The sequence below is a fragment of the Geotrypetes seraphini genome, chromosome 1, assembly GCF_902459505.1.
Source record: "Geotrypetes seraphini chromosome 1, aGeoSer1.1, whole genome shotgun sequence".
NCBI classification, from domain to species: domain Eukaryota; kingdom Metazoa; phylum Chordata; class Amphibia; order Gymnophiona; family Dermophiidae; genus Geotrypetes; species Geotrypetes seraphini.
The window spans coordinates 23902558-23920246 of record NC_047084.1 but is presented as its reverse complement, the minus strand read 5'-3'; the positions used below and the strand labels follow the sequence as shown (position 1 = coordinate 23920246).

Below are 17689 nucleotides of genomic sequence, written 5' to 3'. Positions count from 1 at the left end.
TCTGGAAGCATTGGATGATTGCAGGAATACGTATATTAGATGATGTTATTTCTAATGGTAATAAGCTTGAATTTCATAATTGCAACATAAATATGGACTTCATAGATCTGAAAGTTTTAGATGGTTGCAACTGAAGCATGCCATTCAGGCGGGGTTCCCTGACTGGAAAAACCTTAATAATCATTATAGTATGGAGTTCCTATGTTTTCAGGCAGACTTCTTGGGTCACCAGGCCGCCCAGTGGTATAAATTATTAAATGGACTTATTAAAAAGAAATTAAACATTGGTCTTAGAGACATTTGGAGCATTGAGATTAAGCATCAAATTACTGCATCTCAATGGCCACGAATTTGGTCTTGGAGGATGAGATGTACAGTGTCAGCATCTATGAGACAAACTTGGTTTTTTCTGTTACATAGAGCGTTATGGACCCCTGTTCGGTTACAAAAGTCTAATAGATGTTGGCACTGTCATCTCGAAGCAGGGACTTTAGATCATTTATTATTCTATTGTCCATTTATTTTGAATTTCTGGAAATCAATTTGGGACCAAATTAATTGTTTATTAGATAACCCAGTGGCATTATCTTATGATACTGTGCTATTTGGTATGGCAATGAGAGCAAAAAGTCAGATTTCTACAAACAATAACAAATTATTACTCATAATGACTAGTGTTGCCATTCAACAAATTACGTATACCGTATTTTCACGCATATAACGCGCGCGTTATACGCGTTTTTACCTACCGCGCATACCCCTCGCGCGTTATATGCGTGAGCGCGGTATACAAAAGTTTTAAAACATAGTTCCCACCCCCGCCCGACGCCCGATTCACCCTCCCAGCAGGACCACTCGCACCCCCACCCCGAACGACCACTCGCACGCGCTCCCACCCGCACCCGCATCCACGATCGGAGCAAGAGGGAGCCCAAGCCCTCTTGCCCGGCCGACTCCCCGACGTCCGATACATCCCCCCCCCCCCCGGCAGGACCACTCGCACCCCCACCCCGAAGGACCGCCGACTTCCCGACAATATCGGGCCAGAAGGGAGCCCAAACCCTCCTGGCCACGGCGACCCCCTAACCCCACCCCGCACTACATTACGGGCAGGAGGGATCCCAGGCCCTCCTGCCCTCGACGCAAACCCCCCTCCCCCCCAACGACCGTCCCCCCCAAGAACCTCCGACCGCCCCCCAGCCGACCCGCGATCCCCCTGGCGACCCCCACGACCCCCCCACCCCCCTTCCCCGTACCTTTGGTAGTTGGCCGGACAGACGGGAGCCAAACCCGCCTGTCCGGCAGGCAGCCAACGAAGGAATGAGGCCGGATTGGCCCATCCATCCTAAAGCTCCGCCTACTGGTGGGGCCTAAGGCGCGTGGGCCAATCAGAATAGGCCCTGGAGCCTTAGGTCCCACCTGGGGGCGCGGCCTGAGGCACATGGGCCCAACCCGACCATGTGCCTCAGGCCGCGCCCCCAGGTGGGACCTAAGGCTCCAGGGCCTATTCTGATTGGCCCACGCGCCTTAGGCCCCACCAGTAGGCGGAGCTTTAGGATGGATGGGCCAATCCGGCCTCATTCCTTCGTTGGCTGCCTGCCGGACAGGCGGGTTTGGCTCCCGTCTGTCCGGCCAACTACCAAAGGTACGGGGAAGGGGGGTGGGGGGGTCGGGGGGGTCGCCAGGGGGGTCGCGGGTCGGCTGGGGGGGCGGTCGTTGGGGGGAGGGGGGTTTGCGTCGAGGGCAGGAGGGCCTGGGATCCCTCCTGCCCGTAATGTAGTGCGGGGTGGGGTTAGGGGGTCGCCGTGGCCAGGAGGATTTGGGCTCCCTCCTGGCCCGATATTGTTGGGGAATCGGCGGTCCTTCGGGGGGAGGGATGTATCGGACGTCGGGGGGGGGGCATCAGGCTTTCAGGATGGGGACAGACCTTCAAGGGGGGACAGTGCACGGAAGTCAGGGGGGGTGAACGGAGAGTCGGGACAGCGCACGGAAAGTCAGGGCAGTGCACGGAAGTCAGGGGGGGGTGAACGGAGAGTCGGGACAGCGCACGGAGAAGCGGGGCAGTGCACGGAAGTCAGGGGGGTGAACGGAGAGTCGGGCAGCATACGCGGTATAATCGTGAGCGCGTTATACCAAAGTTTTTGTGCTTATCATCGTGATTTCTGCGCGCTATACACGTGTGCGCGTTTTATACGGGTGCGTGTTATTTGCGTGAAAATACGGTAATTGGAAAAACTGGAGTAGATTAAATTATAATTTTTGGTGGAATTCCTTATGTCATATATATAAAATGGAGAGATTTCTGGCAATACAGCAGGGTAGTTTCAAGAAATTTCAAGATGTTTGGGAGCCATTAACAGAATATTGTACTGATTAGATGAAATTTTATTTTCCCTTAAATTTACAAGTTCAATTGTGAGGGAAGGGGGGGTACTTTTATAGTTATGTATTGTATAAGTATTGATTATTTGATAGGTAAGGGGGGGAAGGGTGGGAGTTAAGTATTTATCACTGCTACCATTGATGATTAAGTGATATAGATATTGTTAATTTGTTTGGACATTTTATCACACTTATTGTAAGTTTGAAAATGAATAAAGAATTAAAAAAAAAAAAAAAAGCTTTTCATAAAATTCCTTACAAGAGGCTCCTGAGAAAATTAAAGAGTCATGGGATAAGTGGCAAAGTTCAGTTGTGGATTAGCAATTGGTTATCGGATAGAAAACAGAGGGTAGGGTTAAATGGTCATTTTTCTCAATGGAGGAGAGTAAACAGTGGAGTGCTACAGGGGTCTGTACTGGGACCGGTGCTATTTAACTTATTTATAAATGATCTGGAAATTGGAACGACGAGTGAGGTGATTTAATTTGTAAATGACAATAAACTTGTTTAAAGTTGTTAAAACGCATGCAGATTGTGAAAAATTGCAGGCGGACCTTAGGAAATTGGAAGACTGGGCGTCCAAGTGGCAGATGAAATTTAATGCGGACAAATGCAAGTGATGCACATTGGGAAGAATAACCTGAATCACAGTTACCGAATGCTAAGGTCCACTTTGGGGGTTACATTATATTAGTGATTTTTATTCCGCCATTACCTTGCGGTTCAAGGCGGATTACAGAAGAGGATTTCTAGACATGTCCAGAGGTGTTAGGAGTAGAGCGGGTTGCTTCAGAGGATTGAAATGTTTTATACAGTGTTAAGTCTTCATGGATTTCTTGAACAGCAGGGTTTTTATAAGGATCTGGGTATCATTGTAGACAATACAATGAAACCTACCACCCAATGTGCAGCAGTGGCCAAAAAGCAAACAGGATGCTGGGAATTATTTTTAAAAAAGGATGGTTAACAAGACCAAGAATGTCATAATGCCCCTGTATCGATCCATGGTGCGACCTCATTTGGAGTTCAATTCTGGTCTCCTTATCTCAAGAAAGATATAGTGGCGCTAAAAAAGGTTCAAAGAAGAGCGACCAAGATGGTAAAGGGGATGGAAGTCCTCTCATATGAGGTAAGACTAAAACGGTTAGGGCTCTTCAGCTTGGAAAAGAGATGGCTGAGGGGGAGATATGATTGAAGTCTACAAAATCCTGGGTGGAGTAGAACGGGTGCAAGTGGATCGATTTTTTGCTCCGTCAAAAAATACAAAGACTAGGGGACACTCGATAAAGTTACAGGGAAATACTTTTAAAACCAATAGGAGGGAATTTTTTTTCACTCAGAGAATAGTTAAGCTCCGGAACACGTTGCCAAAGGATGTGGTAAGAGCAGATAGCATAGCTGGTTTTAAGAAAGGTTTGGATAAGTTTCTGGAGGAAAAGTCCATAGTCTGTTATTGAGAAAGACAAAGGGGAAGCCACTGCTTGCCCTGTATTGGTAGCATGGAATATTGCTACACCTTGGGTTTTGGCCAGGTACTAGTGACCTGGATTGGCCACCGTGAGAACGGGCTACTGGGCTTGATGAACAATTGGTCTGACCCAGTAGGCTATTCTTATTTTCTTAATTATGGTTAATTTTAATCAATAAATCAACACCCTTTTCATCTTTAATTTCACATTCATTATGTTTACATCTTTTATTTGGATTTATATTTTTACATACATTTTATCCATTTGTTGATATATACATTGTTTTCATTTTGTTTGTTTTTAAACTTAGGACCCTTGAAAAAGGATTGCCAGCCGAAACGCGGCCCGTGTCGGGTCATGGTAGATTTCTGGTAGGTTTGATGTGGTCTATTTTTACCATTATCCGAAGATATCAAGGAATTCTGTTCGCCCTGTATGTAGGCTCGTATAAAAAAAATTGCGGGTGGTTGCCCAAAGCCAAATCTTTTACGCCTCTTGTGGTATGCAGACTATGCCTGCTAGGAATGTCCCAAGAGCAGTGCACAAGTCAAGTTCAGGCTCCACGCAAATACCCCCTTTTAAAGCACAATTTCAGTCATTGAAGGAATTTCCTTCTGTGTCCTGTAGAGGGAGTGGGAGAGCAGAACTGCAGGATTCCCATCCCCCACGGAAGCCTAGAGTGATTAACAGGAAATCACTTCCTCCTGAGAGTTTGGGGCGGGGCTGCAGACTCCTTAACCTGAGAACCCAGTTCCTGGATAGTCAGAAGCAGCAGGAACTAGGAGAGGACAGGTCACAGCACTCAGGGCTGAGAGCTCTGAATGTCAGCCAAACTCCAGAGTCTATGGAGCTAATAGAGGCTGGTGAGGACATGTCTATTGGTCTGTTGGAAGAGCCACAGTATATGGAGCTGGGAGACAATGCTGAGACAATTGCTGAATTGCCTATTGAAGCCCAGCCCATGGAGATATGCTGTGTGAGAGGCAAGTGACTGACTGTTATAATGATTTTTGAAAATTTGTTTTTCTAATTACTTGCCTGTGCTGGATACCTTTAAACCAGCTGAAGAGTTAAAAAAGTTTTCTTTTGGACTGTGTTTTGAGAACTTGTTTTCTTGCTGGAAGTTTTGTTACTTTCCCTGGGGAGGGAAAAGTGAACAGTTTCCCAGTCCCAGACAGTGGGGGGTTTTGCCCGTGTTTCGTGGTGGGATTGAGGGCAGATATTGGCAGAATAAGACCACATGGTGTACGCTGTCTGGCCAGCATTCTGATGCTGGAGAAGTCAGTGCAGTTACACTGACTTGGGTAGGATTGAGGCAACCCGAAAACTTGTGTGTTTTGAGTTTTGAATTTTCTCTTTTCTTTTGTGATATCTGCTAATGGACTATGAATCAAAGTGGACTTTAGCAACAGATTTAGTTTTTGCCTGATGGACATTAAGTCTTAGTGATATACTGAAACATCCCGACAAAGTTTCATGTTTAATTTTTACTTTGAAGAATAAAGCTCAAGTTTGTTTTGAGAAGAACTTTCCTGGTGCGGTGGTGTCCTTAGCTAAATGCTTGGCTGTTATTTTTCCTTGTGCTGCCCGCAGCGGCTCACAAGAGGTTTTTTCTTGTACCAGTGGCCCAAGACCCATTGCCCCGAGGCTGCTGGTTACACTCTTGACAAAGGGGAAGAGAGCCCGTGCCTCCTTGCTTGTTGATGTAGTACATTGCTACTTGATTGTCCTTGCGAAGGAGGAGGACTTGGTCGGTCAAGAGATGTTGGAAAGCTTTTAGCGAGTAATACATCGCTCTGAGCTCCAGCAAATTGATGTGAAATTTGAATTCTTTGGAAGTCCAATACCCCTGCATTTGAAGGCCGCTCACGTGTGCTCCCCAGGCATAGGGAGAAGCATCCATCATGAGTACCTGGTGATGAGGAAGAAGATGGAAAAAAAAGACTTCTAGAGAGATTGGAAGATGTCATCCACCAGTGGAGTGACTGCAGAAGAGATGAGGTTACAGAGATACGCTGTGAGAGTGGATCTGTCGCCTGGCACCACTGTGTAGCTAGGGCCCACTGAGGAGTGCAAAGATGCAATCTGGCTAGTGGGTGACATGAACCGTGAAGGTCATGTGGCCCAGGAGAACCATCATGCATCTCGCAGAGATTGTTGGTAGCTGAAACATCTATTGACAGAGATGGAGCAAGGCAGCTAGGCGATCTGGAGGAAGAAATGCCTTCATGAGAATAGTATCCACAATAGCCCCAATGAACTGAAGACATTGAGTCGGTTGGAGGCTGGACTTTGGAAAATTGATTTCGAAGCCCAAGGTTTGAAGGAAAGAAATGGTGCGAGTCGTTGCCAGTCACCTCCTGAGATGATGAAGCCTTGATCAACCAGTCATCCAGATAAGGAAACACCTGAAGACCCTGTGATCAGAGGGCTGCTGCCACTACAATCAAGCACTTCGTGAAGACTCTGGGAGAAGGTGCCAGGTCGAAAGGAAGAACTTTGTACTGGTAGTGATGACGACTGATTTGAAAGCGAAGGTACCTCCTGGAATCCGGATGAACTGGTATATGTGTGTGTAGGCTTCCTTGAGGTCCAGAAAGCATAGCCATTTGTTCTGAGTAAATAGAGGATAAAGGAGGGCGAGAGAGAGCATTCAAAACTTCTCTTTGACAAGATATTTGTTGAGAGTTCGGAGATCCAGGATGGGTCGCAGACCTCCTGTCTTTTTGGGGGAACAAGAAATATCGGCAGTAGAATCTTTGGCCGTGTTGAGAGGGAGGAACTTCCTCGATGGCATTGAGGAGGAGAAGAGATTGAACCTCTTGGAGAAGTAGAGAGGACTGCATCAGATTTAAAGCACTCTTTTGGAGGATGGTCCGGAGAAAGGATGTGAAAATGAATATACCCTTGACAAATGATGTTGAGGACCCAAAGATCTACTGTAATGAGCTCCCAGCGATTGATGTAAATCTGAAGAAGTCCCCCTATGGGTTGAGGCAGAGAAAGTAGCAGAGGAACTCTGGCTATGCTCTGAAGGAACATGTCAAAAAGGCTGTGCAGGAGGAGCAGCCGATTGCTTAGGTGGTTGACATAACTGTTGTCGTTGACGGCGAGGCTGGGTAGGTGCCTGAGAAGTAGGCTTGGCAGCATATCTGCGTTGGTAAGAGGAAGCGGGCTTAAAAGGCTGATCAGGTGGAGGCTTCTTTTTGGCCTTAACCAACACATCCCATCTGGACTCATGAGCGGACAGCTTTTGGGTGGCAGTGTCAATGGAGGCTCCAAAGAGCTCATCACCAAGGCATGGAGCATTAGCCAGACAGTCTTGACAGTTAATGTCAAGGTCTGAAACACGTAACCATGCCAACCGTCTCATCGCCACCGACATAGCCGCTGCTCTAGATGAGAGTTCGAAAGTATCACAAATAGATCTCACCATGTACTTTCAAAGTTGCAGAAAGGTAGAGACCAGAGATTGAAATTTCTTGGCTTTAAGTGAAAGCAGAAATTGCTGAAGCGATGACATTTGCTTAAGAAAATACTGCAGATAACAGGAAAAGAAAAAAGTATAATTAGATTCTCTGTTTGACAACATCGAGTTTTGGTACAGATGCCTACCAAACTTGTCCATTGTCCTAACCTCTCTACTAGGAGGAACAGATGGGTACACACTCGCCCCAGAGGATTTCTTCAAAGTGGACTCAACCATGAGGGACTTATGGGGCAATTGAGGCTTATCAAAACCGGGCAAGGGTACCACCTTATAAAGAGATTCCAAATGTTTAGGAGCCACTGCACAGAGAGAGGAGTCTCCAGGTTTTTATAGAAAGTTTCCTTCAGAATGGCATGGAGTGGAAGCTTTAACAGTTTTTTAGGAGGAAGATCATAATCAAGTGTGTCCAAGTACTCCTTGCTGTATTTGGAATCACACTCCAAGAAAACATCCAGATCATGTGCTATCTGTCGCAAAAATCTGGAAAAAGAAAGTTTCTCTGAAGGAGAAGAAGCTCTAGTAGGGGAATGTCTAGGTGACCCAGAAGCAGAAGAGTCCACATCGGTAGTAGATGGCATTTTAGGTTCAGTATCTCCCAGTAAATCTGAATCTTTGAAAGAGTGAGATCGGTGTCGACGGCTCGGTATCGAAGTCTCCAAATGTTTGGATTTACTGGAGACTTTACCGTGCCGGAGTAGCCTCTTGAAATGTGGCTGAAGAGGATCGGTGCCGAAGTGGAATGCTCGAGTCCTGGGTCGAGAATGTCCACACCGGTGGAGTAGCATTAAGAGGAGTAGCTGGCGCTGTAAGCAACTGTGACCAGACCGGCTCCTGGAGGGTCAGTGCTGTGCTTGCTAAAAAGTGAGCCGGCGCCAAGGGGGGAAATGCTCTCCTAACTCCTCCTGAAGCAGATTGTCAATTTTCTGCTTAAGGGAAAGTGCCGGTACCGTTTGCTTCTTTTTGGCCAATACTGATGGCTAATTAACATGGTCCGGGGATGATGAGGCCAAAGAGGAGGTGCTTGCACCAATGGCATTTACGGGACTTACGCAAGGTCAGCAGGACTTGGCTCACTGCAGCTTCGACCTGCGTCCTGGAAGGGGTAGTGGAAGGCTTCTTAGCCAGCTTACCCAGAAGTTGTGACACCGGGGTCAAAGTTGGTGGATCCACCCTCGGTGTTGTCTTGGTCGGTGCGGTCTTGGTCGGCGCAGACGGTGTCGGAGATGAACTGGGCTCCGTGTCCATTGCAGCGCCAAACAAGTTGTTTTTGTTGAAGCAACTGATTTTTTAGAGTGCACTTCTGAAGGGACGAGCAGCTGGAGCAGGAGTCAGCATGGTGCTCGGGTACCAGACACTGCAAGCACCAATGGTGAGGGTCCTTTACAGAAATGGTCCTAGCACAGCGACCGCACTTTTTGAAACCAGTCGGCGGGCAGGTCAAGGACGGGAAGACAAATCGAACTCTATGGTGAAAAGAGTCCATAAGGCACCACTGTGCCAAAGCCCATGGCGGCAAGTAAGAAAAAAAGAGACTTTTTTTTTTTACAGAAAATAAGACTAAAAACAAAAGAACTGACAAAATGTCACAATCTGCAAGAGCGGGAAGGCAAGCGAGAGAAAAAATTCAACAGGAGTTGAAGAACTTGTCTTTCTAGCTTCGTGGAAACTAGAAAACTGAGGGACCGCATGCCTACGTCAGGCGGGAAGGCACTCGCGCATGCACGGTGCGGGCTAATCGCAAACTTTCTGAACTTAAAAGTTGAGATTCACTTTTCAAGTATCCGTATCGGGGCTCCATCAGTGACGTCACCCATCAGTGAGAGTATGCTGCCTGCTTGTTCTGGGATAATGCATTAACTATCTCCTTTATACATAAATCAGTATCTTTTTCTACAATATGATTTTAAGGTTTAAGTATCTCATTTCACTGCTTTGGGTTATTCCACTTAACAGCAGCTCAGGCAAATTTCACTCTGCTAATAGGGTCTGGATTTCTGGCCCAGAAATATCTAAGACAAAGGGCCATTTAAGCTAAATTAATTTATGGAGCATGTATGGTTGGGCAGACTGGATGGACCACTCAGGTCTTTATCTACTGTCATTTACTATGTTACTATGTAATAAACTGTCTATAGAGTAAAGATGCAAGTAGTATTAAGGTATCCACGTAACAAGGTGGAAGCACTATAATTACCTGAGGGGTACAGCACAAGGCATTTGGGCAATTAGATCTCTTGATCAGCTTTCTGGCACAGACTGGTTCTCACCTTAGAACCCTTAATCCTGAAACCTGGAGCCCTCAGAATGGATGTCTGGGAGTCTGAAACTGTAGGGGTCCTCTCTAAATCGATGGGAGTATCCCGACAGGTACAAGGGACCCTAACTACACTTTTATTTATGCAAAAACAGAGGACTATAGTAACCAATATGTCCTTTGTTGAAGTTTCAGAAATAGATGCATCTGGTTAACAGATCACGCTAGATCAGGGATCTCAAATAATAATAATAACAATTTATTGTTTATATACCGCCAAAGCCAAGGTAGTTCGAGGCGGTTTACAATAAAGAAGAGCTGGACATACAGCGAAAAAAACAGTGAAGTCTTTCAGTACAATACAATACAATGCAATATAGAAGAGCTGGACATACAGCGAAGAAAAAACAAAAGACACGAAGTCTTTGAGTACATGACTGTTTGTACATAGTACAGTAACATTGTAGGGACGGGTTTACAATAAGAGTAAGTCAAAAGGAAGAGAAGGTCGTACAGTGTGGGGTAAGCAGTGAAGGCTTTGGGAATTCTTGGTCAATAGGAAGTAGATCGAGGTGATTTGCAAAGAATGGAATGTCATACAGTGTGGGATAGGCAGTGAAGACTGCGCTAGATGTACTTATCCAGCCAGATTTTCAGGATATCCATAAAAATATGAAATAGATCTGCATACAATGGAGGTGGTGTGTGCAAATTTATCTCATGTATATTTAAGTTTTCCGGATATCAACAATGACTAGCTAGGTGTGTCTTGAGCCTGGGTTGAGAACCCCTAGACTGCTGTGAAACTGGATAGACAGCATTAACAGCCTTAAAAATGGTAAAATTTCTCTTGTGAACTGTAGGAAGCCAAGTAATTATATCAAGCATAGACGTTCTGAAGAAATATCACAGTCAGGGATAGTTGTCATTCTTTCAAAACTATTTTAATACAAATGACCCAATTAAATTTCCAAGTATAAATAATTTGATATACCATCCATCATTCAGATTTCTGGGCAGTTTATTTAAGTTTGACTTTTAGTCATGTAGCTAAAAGCAGAAAACAGTTGCATATGTTTTCTATATGTGAGATCTGCAATAGTGCTGCCCGATTCAGGGGAAAAAAATTTGATTTGATTCAACCTATTGAATCGATTTTTCAATTCGATTTTCCTGCCCAAGTGGATGTTTTTTTTCAAATATCCTGATGGGTTTATTTTATAGCCTCTTCACCTACTTTGCCCTCTCTTACCCACACTTGCTCTGTGGTGTGAACAAAATAAACAAACAAAAACCAAACACTTTTCCTCTCTCTCTTAAATCCTAGCTCACACATTCGTGGTCTAACACCATAAAATAGAAAATAAAATTATTTTTTCTACCTTTTGTTATCTGATCATTATTCAAATCTTATCGGTCCCAGGCTCAGGTTGTCTTCTGATAACTTGCTTGCCAGGGATTCCCTTCCTTCCCCCGGAGGTCTGGTATCTTTCCTTGTTTTCGTCTACATCCACAGATCCATCTTTTCTGAATTACCATATCATCCTTCATCTCTCTCTCCTTTCCCACCATCCCAGGGTCCACCATCTCTCCCTTTCTCTTCCCAACTACCCTCCTATTCAGTATCTCTATCCCCCCTCCACATCATCCCTTGTGTCCAACTTCTCTCCCTTTTTGTTCCTTCCCTCCCTAAATCCCATTGTCCACCATCTATCTCCCTCTCCTGTTTTTAGATCCTTATTTGTTCTATCCTTCCCTCATCTCCCCCTCCCCTCTCCATGATCTCCCCCAAGTCCATCTCCCTCCTCCACCAAGTTCATTTCTCCCATCTATCTTCTCCCCATCTCTCCTCCAGTCCACCAACTCCCCATCTCACTTCCCTCCATCTACCTTTTTTATTTTTTTTTATGACACTCCTAAGCCCCCACCACCACCACACCTCCGCACCTTTCCCAAAGAGAATCTGGAAGAGGTCTGCCGATGACGGTAGCGATCCACTCCTGCCACTACTCCTAGCGTCTTCTCTCCACTGCGGCCTGCCCTCAGTGAAAACTTCCTGTTTCCGCTTGGGCAGCCGAATGGAGAGAAGACGCCCAGAGTAGCAACAGGATAGTGAATTGAATTCACTACCGCTGCTTTTGCCTGGCCAGGGAGGAGAGGAGAAAGCTTTGCTTGCGGGAAGGAGAGAGCAGTGCTGCCCCGATTTGAACCAGAAATCTGTTCGGGCTTCCCCACTGCCACCAGAGTCCTTGCTTCGATGTAACTTCCAGTTTTGCAAAACCGGAAGTTACATCAGAAGCAAAGACTTCGGTGGCAGAGGAGAAGCCCGAACGAGTCTCTAGTGCAGATTGTGGCAGCAAGGCTCTCTCTTCTCCTCCCTAGCCAGGCAAAAGCGGCGGTAGCAACGGGGTCAACGAATCGGTATGTCCGATTTTTTTTAATAGTAAACCGATTCGAATCGATTCACCAAAAGTGAATCAGAGAATCGATTCAAATCGCGAATCGGGCAGCACTAATCTGCAACATGGTATTGCACAAAACATGCATTTTATATGATCTTTCACATTCTGGAATATGTAATGAAAAAGGGAAAATGAACTTACTTAGGAAAATGACGACAAAGAACATCTTTGCAAACTGGTTGCTCAGCCAAGGTTAGCCAAAACTCACAAGCCTCCAAAGCTACATTTTCATCTTGGTCCTGAGTCCTCTGCAGCATGTACTGCAAAATAAGAATTTTATGTTATGTTAGGTGCCATTGACTCATGTTCGAGTCTTAGCGACTTGATGAATGACAAATCTAAAAATAAATCTGGTAAAATCCTCCAGCATCACATTTTTGGTTATGCGATCGAGAAATCCAATGTTATGTTATATGGAAAAAGGAGATTATGTATTAACACTGGTAAGCTCTTTTCCAGTAGATAGGTGAGACATTCTAGACATAGTAATATAGCAGATAAAGACCCGAATGGTCCATCCAGTCTGACCAACCAGATTCAATTTAAATTTTTTTTTCCTTCTTCTTAGCTATTTCTGGGTAAGAAGAATCCAAAGCTCTGCCTGGTACTGTTCTTAGGTTCCAACTACTGAAGTCTCCATCAAAGCTCACTCCAGCCCAAATATGTCCTCTGGTTTTACCATTTTCCTTTCTCTTGAAAAGATTTTGTTCTACGTTAATACCTTTCCCCTGTCCCTTCTTTCCTCTAGGGCAGGGGTGTCAAACTCAAATCACATAAGGGGCCGAAATCTAAAACACAGGCTAAGTCGTGGGCCGGGTTTTTTTAAAATTAAGATACTTACCCCCCTCCTTTGCTGACACACAGCGTGGGCCCCAGTGCCGGATCCGATGCTCACAGGACTTCTGTGAGCGTCGGATCAATCGCCAGCATCAAAACCCATGCTGCGCGCCAGCAAAGAAGGGGGTTAGTCTTAGTAGAAATATAGGGATACAACCTCTCCAACCCCACGCTGGCTACAAAATAAATTAAAAAAGACTGTTCCTCTCTTTTAGGTCCTAGTTCACGCTTGCTGTCTAACACCAGCTCTGGCAGGATACACATTTCAAATTTGACATATTGTAATCACAAAATAGAAAATAAAATTATTTTTTCTACCTTTTGTTGTCTGGTCATTTTGCTTTTAGATCCAGTTTTTCTTTCTGATTTTGTCTAACTTCTAATTCTCTTTCCAATGTCTGCTGTCCATTTTTTTTTCTCCTCTCCTGCTCCAGTCCCTGTCTCCAACATATTGATTTTTCCCTTTCAACTTTTCTCCTTTTTTCTTTTCTGCTTTAGTCCACTCAAATCTCGCCCTCTTTCTTATCCTTCTCCTTTTTAAATTTTCAGCTACCTACCAAATTTTCCATCTTCTCTTATTCTGTAGCTCTCCCATTTCCCATCTCACTCCTTTTCCAGCCTCCTATTTCATTCTATCTCTTCTCCTCTCTCCTCTTGGTCCAACATTGTGCTCCCTCTCTTTTCTGTTGTTCTTCTTCCCGCCTCACTTGATGCTGAACAATGAGATGAAAGGGGGGGAAAAAAAAAAGATGCTGCATCTCTCTCCCCCTTCCACCCCCAGGCCTAACATTTCTCCCTTCCTTCAATCTCCAGATCCAACTTATCTCCCTTTCTCTTCCCAACTGCCCCCATCCCATCTATCCCCCCTGTCTGCCTGCCTCCCTCCCCCGAGGTCCACCATTTTTTCCTCTCTCTTTCCATCAGTTCTCCTTTCAAGTATCTTTTTCCTCTCTTCCTCCACACTACCCCAGGTCCAACCTCTCTCCCTTCACCTCGCTCTCCTCATAGCCCAGCTTTCCTTTCCCTCCAGTGCCGGTCCCTCTCTCCGTACAGCCCAGCATGCCTTTCCCTCTAGCACCGGTCCCTCTTTTCTCACAGCCCAGTGTGTCTTTCCCTCTGGTGCCGATCTGATGTTGCCGCCAAGCCGAGGAATCTGCCGGCCTCAGCAATTCGGGAGTGTTGTACGTGGCTCCTCCTCCTGCTTTTTGCCTGCCGCGCTCTGTCTCCAATGATGTGCAGCTTCCTGTTTCCACCCGGGTGGACCGCGGGGGACGGAAGGCAGGAGGGGGAGCCAAGAACAACACTGCTGAATCGCTGCTTGGTAGACTTTCCAGCATGACGGCGACATTGGACCGGCGCGGGAGGACAAGGTGGGCTCTGAAAAGGGGAAGTTCAGGAGCATTGCCGCAGGCCACATAAAAAGGCCTGGCAGGCCGGATTCAGCCCACAGGCCTTATGTTTGACACATGTGCACTAGGTTATACATATTCCATAGGGTTATTTTCATTTACTCACATGGGTTGCAGAAGAGAACTACAGTCAAACCTCGGTTTGCGAGTGCTTTGCAAGACGAGCAAAACATTTTTGCAAATCTTGTCTCACAAACCAAGCGTTGACTTGATTAGCGAGCCCCCCCCCCCCCCCGGCGCGCGAACCAGCATTGCTCCACTCCACCACCCACCCCCCGGGAACACCACGCTTCAACGAACGAGGCAGCACAAACAGAGGTCCAGAAGGACAAAACTTGTTAGTGCCCTCCAGAGAACGCAGAAGCATCCTGGGTATGCCTAGTTTCCTCAGAAGCCAATTCTAATGTTTGGAACGCATCGGCTGAAAAACAAGCAACACACTTCCTGAATGACAGGAAACTGAAACCACCATCTGCAAAAAGGAAGGAACAGTCTTTAGAGAAAACTCATCTCTCTGAAATGCGGAGAAAGAGATCCTGACAAGACAGTGCCTGCAGATTGGAAACCTAACAGGTAGAGGTGCACAGAAAACAGTCATGAGAGCTAAGTCCAGGAGTTCAAAAGGAGAAGAAGTTCAAAAGGAGCTCTGGCAAGGGCCAACAACAGCAAGTCAAGGTCCCAGACCGGGAACAGATACTTAACGAGCGACAGAACCAAAGAGTCCCTTTCCAAAACAAGCAATAACCGGAAGTAACGTGAACTAGAATTGACTATCCCGAGATGGAAAACAGGACAGCACGCTCTCTAAGGAACACACAGATGCCATTGTGAGAACTTTTCAAGACCAGCTCAGAGAAAGGGAAGGATCCATGACTCTGGAACCGAACAAAGGCCCCCTCGGAGCCTGGTCACCTCAAAGGAGAAAGTTACCCACGTCTTAACGTAGGCAGACCTTGGACAACGTCTTAGATTTGAGCAGTGGATCATACACAAGCTCCGAATAGCCTGTAGGATCTAAGGCCACTCACTCAAGAGGAAAGCCGGTAGAGCAAAGCGACCCAGAAGTTCCACGACAACTGGGCCCAAGCGAGAAGGACAGGGTAGACGCTCAGGCGCCAACTATGCCGAACCCACAAATGCATCAGAGCCGCACACTATATTCTTTGAGGCCAGTCTGGAGCCACTAGAAGGACATGACCTGGATGACTCTCAAGCTATCGAAGGACCTTGGCCCAGACGGAAAGACATAAAGAACGTCTGGAGGCCACAGCTGTACTTTAGTCCCTCACTTCTAGACTCGAATCTGCGGCTGAAGCAGCATGGCGCCCTTTTTTTAATTTCCTGTTGAGGTCATGAAGTTGATGCGGGGCTGACCTCAGCACTTCACAATTGCCCGAAGCGCTTGAGGCGACAGGGTCTACTCTACGGTGTCTAGAGTCTGACGGCTGTTGAAGTCCGCTTGAATATAGTCCACTCCAGCTACATGTACCGCCATCAGCGTCGGGAAATAACGTTTCATCCAAAGGAAAAGAAAGCGGGACGCTGCCAGGCCCTCTAGAGACCTCAGGAAGTCTTTTAGGGTTAGATGAATGATGGACCACTTCCTCTGTAACGGAGTCCAGTTAGCCTGAAGGAGTTGGGGGCAGCGAGCCCCACCAGCCCCAAAGGTGGCATCCAAGGTTACCACCATCCAGGAGGCAATGTGCAATGGAATGTCCTAGCAGAACGATGCAGGGCAAAGTCTCCAAAGTCCATGGCAGCTTCATGGCTAAATAAATTCAGTTCTGGTGCTTGTATCTGAATAATTATCAAACTAAAAATTATTAAATAACGTGATGAGTGTGCTCAGTCCCTCTTCACACATCAGTCAGCATAACCAAGAGGCAAGTGATTTAGAGAACCATCGTGGCAGCACTCTGTTCTCTTTTCTGCCGAACCATAAATTGTAATGATCATATATTAAGAAAGATGGCATAAAGCATATGGAAAAATTATGTTCTTACCTGTTAATTTTCTTTCCTTTAGTCACAGCAGATAAATCTAGAGACTAGTGGGATTATGTCCATCAACCCAGCAGGTGGAGATAGAGAGAACTGAGTTGTCCTCAGCCTTATTGGATGCACAGCCAACCAGTATAGGTCATCTCAGAGCATTCAAAAAATAAACTCAAACTGAAGAAACTCCTTTCCCACACATATGAATATGAAAAACCAATACGTAATGCAACTCCAGCATAAAAAACATATCCAAACCACGCACAATAGCTATGAATACTGAAACAGGGTGGGGCTCTGGATTCATCTGCTGTGACTAAAGGAAAGAAAATTAACAGGTAAGAACATAATTTTTCCTTCCTTGTCATCAACAGCAGATGAATCCAGAGACTAGTAGAATGTAGCAAAGCAGTCCTAACGTAGGGAGGGAAATAAACACCACTGCATAAATTCCAACGTACCGACGACTATGTCAGAAAAAGCCCCACACCCAGCCTACCTGGAGAGATGTAAAGAACAACCAAGATATCGTGAAAACTGCCCCCTCCAAATCATGCTACGCAGGATTTGGCCAAGGAGATTTGAAATTACAGAGTGAACGGACTCTACAAACAGATAGAGTCTAAGCTCAGAATACCCATGAGCAGGTGCAAACAGTATCTAAGAGCACTATGCAGGGGAAACCACAGCTGCCATGCCCCACCACGAATAGAATGAGTGCAGAGCACCAAACTGGCATGACCCCTAACGATACCGACAAAACTACTGAGGATTGAATCAGCTATATCCTGCACTGCCCTGAGCCCATTGGAAAGCCAGGACATTAATGAAAAAACACAACATAATAGACCCCCTTCCCCTTGCAAGGTACTAGGGCATGGAGTTAGGAAACAAAAAAAAGTCAAGGGTCACAACCTAAAGAAGAGCAATCTCAAAGTAGTAAATCAACAGGACTCCGAAAAGAGTCAAATTGCTGAACAAAAGTAAGAAGAGAGGCAAAGACCCATACCCCTACACACAGATGGCTACAAAACCCTCTAGCCACTTCTAAGTGGCCCAAAAAGGCCTAAAGGCCCAATGAAGGGCGCCAAGCCAGACTCCAGAAATCACGAAGAAAGCTGGAGAAACCTATAGCAACCAAATCAACTGAAAGTGAATATGTGATACTACTGGAGAGAAATAAATACAGATCCAAGTAGAGGCGCACAGACTAACTAGATCATATGCAAAGCGAGATGGTAGAATATAGTCCACCTACATTGGCTAAGCTGCAAAAATGCACAGAAAAGAAGGGACAAAATGCAGACAGAGAAACTGCGCTCAGCAGAGGAGACCAGCACAGGAGACAAATTAGATGTACCGAGAAAGTCTGCAAACACCGCTCTCATCCCA

General features: G+C 45.9%; 1 protein-coding gene across 7 annotated transcripts in view; it reads right to left on the bottom strand.

The window, feature by feature from the left end:
* TNPO1 (transportin 1) overlaps positions 1-17689 on the bottom strand; it is a 560536-nt gene that overhangs the window by 315772 nt on the left and 227075 nt on the right. For all 7 annotated transcript variants that reach the window (XM_033929167.1, XM_033929193.1, XM_033929150.1 and 4 more), the window contains exon 9: positions 12199-12317. In XM_033929167.1, coding sequence (XP_033785058.1) covers positions 12199-12317 — 119 coding nt within the window. The remainder of the gene's footprint in view (positions 1-12198; positions 12318-17689) is intronic.